At 36.9% G+C, this 8,010-nt stretch overlaps 1 protein-coding gene across 1 annotated transcript in view; it reads left to right on the forward strand.

The window, feature by feature from the left end:
• LOC107085921 (neurturin-like) overlaps nucleotides 1-6,035 on the forward strand; it is a 17,851-nt gene extending 11,816 nt beyond the window's left edge. The window contains exons 3-4 of the mRNA XM_015376577.1: nucleotides 2,519-2,783; nucleotides 3,300-6,035. Of these exons, the coding sequence (XP_015232063.1) occupies nucleotides 2,546-2,783; nucleotides 3,300-3,724 (663 nt within the window). The 5' untranslated portion in view covers nucleotides 2,519-2,545 and the 3' untranslated portion in view covers nucleotides 3,725-6,035. The remainder of the gene's footprint in view (nucleotides 1-2,518; nucleotides 2,784-3,299) is intronic.
• The last annotated feature ends 1,975 nt before the right edge of the window (nucleotides 6,036-8,010 follow it).

Here is an 8,010-nt window from a genome sequence, read left to right on the forward strand (position 1 = left end):
CTCGCCCAGTGGAACGTACCTGGAACAAATGTCTGAGCCACCCCAGCTGGCTCATCCCAATGTGTAGGAGAAGCAGCTCTACTCGGAGCCCCACCCGAATGACCAAGCTCCTCATCCAATCTCTAGGGGAGAGCCCAGCCACCCTGGAGAGGAGGAACATTTCGGCCGCTTTTTGCTTCAGATTTTGTACTTTCGGTCATGATCCAGATTTCATGACCACAAGTGAGGGAAGGAATGCAGACTGACTGGTAAATTGAGAGTTTTGCCTTTTTGCTCAGCTCTCTCTTCACCACAGAGACTGGTGCAGTGTTTGCATCATAGCAGCAGCCGCAACAATCCATCTATCGATCTCCCCATCCATTCTCCCCTCACTCATGAACAGATACTTGAACCCCTCCACTTGAGACAGGAACTCTCCTCCAATCTAAAGGGAAACAACCACCTTTTTCGGGTCCAGAAACATGGCCTCAGACGTGAAAGAGCTGATTCTCATCAACTAAACTCTTTATGGCTCGTTTTCAGCCGCTACAAAGAGCGAGGAGGTAGCAGGAAACAAGGCACTGCCTGCCTATAGCCTGTAGCCACTGTGTATTATCATTGTAGATAAACTAGATAGGAAAAGTTTTGAGGTCGACCTTCCTGCCTGAATAAACATCTTAAAACCACTTTTTGTGACTTTTTTTAGTAAAATAAAACCACTACTTGTTCAAACTTATGTTTTCCATTTACAGCTGCTGGTAGCTCAATTGTGGAACAGATTTCTGGCAAAAGTCTACAGGAGGGTGCATTTATTGCATCACTGATAAAATGGTTAGAGCAAGAACACATCAGGGTACTCTGGGCATACTTGCCATGAAATGTTTTTAGGATTGGCCGTCGTTGGTGACATTTCACAATTACGCAAGTCTGTTGATACAAACAAGTGTTTATATTGAGAAAGGGCCAGTGTTTCTAAAGCCACCATACATGTCCACCATTACTGCATTTTAAAACAAGAATTAGGAGGATGACAACTGATGACATCCATATTTATTAGACATAGACTAAAACTATTTAAACATCTATATTTAGTTGAAATAAAAAAGGGCCCAACTGTCTTCCTCACATATATTTTGATTATATCCATGTTTCAATCAATTATAGTTAGGAATCAGTTTATTTTTGTATACTTTCAAAACAAGCATCCAGATGACTGCAGTTTTTGGACCTATAACATTGGATTGTATTGTCTATTGGTCAAGATCACCTCCAAAACACTCACAGTTGGCGAAAAGGTGTCTTTCTTCCACCTTAAGAAAAGCATCAGGACAATAATTCTAAATTCAGCAGAAAAATGTATATATTTGGCAACCATTTGGGGAAATATTCTAATAATGCCTTTGATGCCGATTTTTTTAGACCGTTGACTCCATTCTGCTCTCTGACTCTCCTTTCTAGATCTGTTGTTATTATATTTTTAATATCTTTTGTGTGATTTTGTTTCATAATAGCTTTGTTGTTGCTTTTTCTTTTTTCTAACAAAATTCTTGCAACCTTAACATATGTCTGAATACAACTTTGCAGTCAGTGTTGTTATATGTAGTATAATTGCAAATTTGTACATGTTGTTAAATGCATACTCCTGTATGGTTAAAAGAAAATGAACTTACCTTTTGTTTTCTTTTTTTTTCTCTAATAATAAACAATTTAAAACCAAACGCCACAATACAGACATATCAAGGTAGTAAAGCATTTGAAGCTTTTATAGTCTGTTACTATATTAACTTCATTTCTCTTATTTATTGTTTATACAATAAATCTGCACTGGCAGATTTTGATCATGTTAAGTACAGTGAAAACAAACCTATCGTTATTTTTATGGGTTATTTTCAAAGGGAAGATGAAAGTCCATCTGTTTATCTAAAAAACAATATGATTTAATCCTATTTGTGTAACACTGAGTGTTTTTCATAAGCTTTAACCATCAAAATAAACAGGAATAAATAATGTAACACATTATACTGTTTGTAATGCTTCTGATTTGAGAGTTTTGCTTTTTGAATTGAATTACAACAAAAATAAAATCGATCATATTGAAACGTTTTAAATGTTAAATAATATCTTCTGTAATTAATTGTTTCATATATTTTAGATTTTCAACTAGAAATTTACAGATGCGTTTCAATGCATTTAAAAAAAAGTCAGACACCGTCATTACATTTTATATATTATATAACATCCTTTCAACAATTTCATATAGAACAGAAGGCAATACACTAATTTTGTTATTTTTTTCTTTACTATGAGTGCCACCCCAGACAGAAGTGAGTCATTTCATTATGTATCTATTTACTCTTACCACAGACAAGCAGAGGATGAAAAAAAAAAAACATTGCTATAAAACAACTAAATTAGAAAGCCCCAGAAATGTAAAATTATATGTGGCTCACCTTCAAGGTATTTTTATCTGTGATTTAAATGTGACATAACATCTAAACTCTGTGTATTTTTTTCTTGTTTTTTTCCTCCACCTCTGCAGAGTTTCAATGCTCCCCCACGCTTTAAGATGAAGTTATGGAAAGGTGCTACTTTTGCCTTCGTGCTATGTGCCACAGCCCTGTCCACCTTCCTCATTAGAAGCATGGTCTCCATCAGAGAGTTCAGAGTCAGTGTGAAACATCCATGCACATCATCATTCCCAGAATCGCCTTCAGCAGAATCAGAAGCTGTGCCCCTGCAGACAGAAAGCCTTCGTCGGAAGACCCGCTCAACAGGCAACAACATGAACTCCCTGCTCTCAGAGTGTGAGAAACATGATTTCTTTCTTCCTTTGTCTGTTAAAGATAAGATGTCATGGGAATAGGTTGACTAAGTTCAGTCAAAACATTTAGTACCCGACTCTGTTGTTTATAGAGCAAGTTTTAATGTCTCGAAACAACCTGCGGTCAATGAACACCTCATACGTCATAAACTCTCCATACAAGCTCTGCACCCTTTAACAGCAGGGAACATATTTCACTTTTTTTCCATTAACATGGTTTCATTAACCAGTATTTATCAGCAAAATTATCTTAATGGAATTACAGTTTTGTCATGCTAGTGGAGATAAAGACAGAATGGACAAAAAAAAAGTAAATAAGAGCTCATCTTTTGGCACGGTGTTCATTGTTGCAGCAGCGATAACGCCCTATCGCATTCAACCATCAGTTCTGTTGAACTCAATGTTTTGAATGTCTATCTCAAATTTACAAGGAAGCATAATAAGCCTCTCCTTTTCACCTGCCAATAACACGTCTGTTGATCTTTCATATGTCTTTCAGTTTCTGTGATGCTGCAGAGTTTTACAGAGGTTGAGCTTCAGCATGTGCTGGGAACCTTGCTGGAGAGGAAGAGAAGAAGAGAACAGTCCATCACAATGACCCAAGCCCGAAGGACTAAAAGAGCTAAAAAATCCAGGCCCTGCTCTGTGAGGAAGGTGGCTCTGATGGTGAATGAACTGGGTCTTGGTTTCCAGAGCGATGAGACTATATATCTGCAGTACTGCAGTGGTAAATGCGATAAAGAAAAGAAAAACTATGACTTTGTCATGGAGCACATACTTAAAAAAGGCTTAATACGGAAAAAGAACAAGGTCAGCAAAGAACCCTGCTGCCGACCCACTGAATTTGAACTTCTTGTCTACTTTGGGAATGGTGGCCATAACATAATATCTAATGTATCAGCAAAGCATTGTGGGTGCGTATGACCCAAAGTAAGGAGCCTCTCCCTTCTTTAAGCTGCTCCAAGCTCTGCTGCTGAAAAAGGATGCATAATGGACAAACAAGGGAATGTAAACACCAGCAGAGAGAAGAAAACAATGAGAAAGTGTTTATCGCGCCTCCATGGGAACCTTTTTGACTGATTGACTTTGAATGAATTTATCTGTCAACACCAGTTGGATGCGGATCAAGTAAATGGCAAGTGCCATGTTTGGATTCCACATAAAAAAAGAAAGGGAAAATGGCAGCACACCCAAATTCATGTTAATATCTTTTCTATCTGTGTAGGAAACACTGTAAACTATGGTGTTAACAGCAGTTTAGCAACATGAGGTTTGCGTCTTCTTAGTCATTTGTACATGTTTAGATTCAGAACGATAAGCCAGAGTGGATCGGATCATTGTTGTTATTGCACTTCAATTAAATTTCTATCCAAAATTTTACGTTTACACACTTATCCCAACAAATAAGACGAGGTAGTTTCTGGCACGTAAATAAGACGAGGTTTGCTTAAAAATCAGCACAGGATGACTTAAAAGGTTACATTTTGAGATGCATCCAGAGAGCTGTGTTGCATTTTTGCAGTCTAAGAAGATTTTTATGACATGTTTCCTGATTTATGTACTTTGTTACTAACTGCAGCTTTACTACAAAGGTAAACAAGAGAAGTGTTACTTATAATTTATCAATGGAAGATATAAATCTTTAGTGAGTGGTACAAAACCCATAATTACTGCATTTCTTTTATCTTGTGTAGAGACTTTAGACATGTATGTATTCTCAGTGTAAACATCCTGCAGAACAAAACCTCCCCTACTTTCTCCAGATAATATAACAGGCACCCCTGGAAAAGATATGCAGAAAGTCTTACAAATTGATGTATTTTTGCAGTAGCATAACCTTATATCTATAATCTATTAATCCAGCCTTCAACTTGAGTACATTTATGAAGTGGGAAATGACTATCTTCCAAAACAACATAACTTGGTGAAATCCCTTTTAGCACAATTGTCTGTTCCCCTACTGGTAACAAATTGCAAGACAATGATTTGTCTTTAAACATTTTCCATAAGAGATTCTTACCTTTTTCGCATGGCAGAGCTCATGGTTGGTTTTCCGCTCTGCCTGGGTTTGTATGGGTCTTTCTATACTTAAAGCCAGAGCCAAGTCTGAATTCCAGGCACAAAGAGTAGTTTGGTTAGACGCAGCCAAAGCTGTCCATTTGTCTATGGAGGGGTGTCTGAATTGGGAATCAGGGTCTCATTGTTAGTTTTTTGTAGATGATGTCATTCTGTTTGAATTCCCAGGCCTTGAGCTTCAGCATGATATGGCTGAAATTTGCAGCTTTTATGAAAGTCAACTTTAAAATGGGGTCCAATTTGTGTCGAGTAGAGCAGGAATACAAGTAGCATGGTATTTTTCTAATTAGATGGATGTATTTTACATGAACACTGTCTCCTGAAGCATGATTGCTGATCCAGTTTGGTGTAATTAAGAAAGAGCTGAGCTAAAAAGTAAAATTCAACATGTAATGGTCTAGATTTTACCCTTAGTATGGAGTGTACTTAATGAAATGCTGTTGAGTATCAGGAGATAGGAGTTCATTGAGCCCCTGCTCCTTCTGTCCTAGACATTATGTTCCTTGGGTAGACGGTTTACCTGCCATTCTTACTGAGGAGGCCGATTGCACCGTATCTTTCAGTCTGCCACAGAAAGCTACACTGTTACATACCATGGGTGCATGATTTGTGATTTTGTTTGTTGACTTGTTACTAATGTCACATAAGCAGCAATGAATGGATGAAATATTTGAGTCAAAGTTATAAGTCTTCTGTTATGGTTGGTGTTTTTTTAGTTCATTGAACTGTTTTTAAATGCATTTTTAAATGCATTTAGATTGGGGGACAGTCATGGCTATCGGTGCTTCGAAGAATCTGAAGTCTGATTCTGATCCAGGCTCTGAAACCTTCTGAAAGGGAAACTAGTCCTCAGCATCACAGAACCCTCACTGTGATCAACAGTGGAGATGATGCACTATCCTACTTGTTAGACTTCCATTTCAGGTCAAACCCATTTAGACTGCTTGTTGCCAAAAGCTAAATCTTGAAGGTCAGGCGAGATCATTTATTGACATTCTTAACAAACAACAGTTTGTTAGGTAGTTGGTGTCTAATGCTTGTTATGGGGACTTGGTGACTAAAATTGTAAAATGTACTCAGGTGTGGGGTTGGATGTTTTCAACTTTGTTTTATTTTATTTAATTCTTAATTATGTTATTGAAAAAGATTATGAAGCTATATTTCAATTGATATATATATATATATATATATATATATATATATATATATATATATATATATATATATATATATATATATATATATGCATCTTTTCCAGGAGTGCTAAAATATTTGTCATCATCTTTACATTGGAGGAAATAATTTGCCAAAATATAGGATCTAATCAGATGTGATAAATTTACCAAATAAAATACAATTAGACAGCTTTCACCTAAATTTAAGAATACTATACCCATTCCAAATATTAGACTGGATGGAATTTGTGAATTTTTTGTCCCTAAGTGGGCTAAACTGATTTGAAAAGATGAAACAGGAGAAAGTTGGAACCATATGAACGGTATTAGAAAAAGCTGCTGGGATGTTTTCTTTTTTGCTCTGAGAAGCAGACAGCTGAAGTTTTAACCCTTCTGTAAATCATTGTCTGACCCATGACCCACTGTACAGCCTTTTGAATGGCCCTGAACATGCCTCTGTGTTGTGTTGCCTGGTAGATTTTAGGAGAGTAATAAGCTGTGTACATGAACTATAATGCATCTTTTCCACCCTTGGGTACCCTTATGTAGTTTCAAATAACTGCCTGAAGTACAACTATTGTTTTGCATTTTTGTTTTTCTCAAGAGAAGGTACACATGGGGTGCAGATGCGGTGCATCTATGTTGTAGTTTATATTGTATTTATTTTGAAATAAATTATAGATTTTCATATTTATTAAGATTATCACATATAAAGGGGACAGCTTTTTATCATCGAGCAACTGTGCCAAAAATGTTTTATCTTACACTCTATATTGTCTGCTGAATAAAGAACATTTTAAACATGTGGAAGATTATTTCTCCTGCGCTGAACCTTTGCAGATCTCAGTTGTATTTTAAACAGCTAATAAAATGTTAACGCCGAAAGTTGTTCATGTTAAGATAAATGAAGCAAAAATATGTGATGAAGGTAAAGATTTAAGACTTGCTGATGATCAGATTTCAATGAATAAACCATGCAGCAGATTGAAAACAGAGCAGCTTTGTCCCCACACTACATCACTGTGTAAGATTCACTTTATAAAATCATCTGTTTCACAGCAGCTTCACTGCCAAGGTTTCCAATGGTGCTGGCGACGGAGGCTTAAGCATGGGGCAGGGTGCCAGGTGGGTTGCTTAATGATCTGCATTTAGCAGGAACAAGAGAGTTATCATTTCATATCTCTAACGGAGCAGAAATTCTTCAACAATTTTTTCCCCCCCTTTTGTTTGTTTTTTGAAGATTCAGATCCATTTATATCAACAGATTTTATTTGGATATCAAAACCAGCCATGAAAGAATCAAGATTGAAAGCTGTACAGCAACTACACCAGAAGTGGCCCTTTAAGTTTGACTCTCCAACTCTAGTAGAGTCATGCACAAGGTGCAAAATTTAAAGTCTTCAGACTAGAGTTAAACTTTGGCTATAAAAACCTGAGACTTGACTTGCACTATTGGACATAGACTCTAGTCTTATTAAGTTATAATAAAGTATTGGAGAAAGCTGGTATGTCAGTTACAAGAGCAGAGTGTACACAGAGTGTATACAAAAATATATTTTGATGCATACAGCTTTTCAACAGTGAATGAGCAGCTTACAACAGGGAAATGAGCATTACCACTTATAAAGTGCAGCAGTGATCAAGATTGTAGACAGTGTAGGAGAAAAAGAAAACCAGTTTAAATTCATGGTGCAAAAAGCATTGATATGGGAAGGTTCAGTGCAGTCCAAAATAAATAATTATGGTGAAAAAATTCAGAAGAACATTGAGTTGTGTTTTGTTTAAAGAGATTATTCCACATTGTTAGTGCAGATGTGGTGTTTCTGAGTGTGATGCAGAGTCTTGATTAGAGTTCCAACAGTACAGGACTCTGGTGGCAGCAGGGAATAAAACCTGTTGCAGAACCTGCTGGACCTGCTGCAAATTCTGCAAAGCCTCTTCCCATTGGGTAGCAGGGAG

The sequence above is a fragment of the Cyprinodon variegatus genome, unplaced genomic scaffold (assembly GCF_000732505.1).
Source record: "Cyprinodon variegatus isolate N-32 unplaced genomic scaffold, C_variegatus-1.0 Scaffold137, whole genome shotgun sequence".
In the NCBI taxonomy this organism is placed as follows: domain Eukaryota; kingdom Metazoa; phylum Chordata; class Actinopteri; order Cyprinodontiformes; family Cyprinodontidae; genus Cyprinodon; species Cyprinodon variegatus.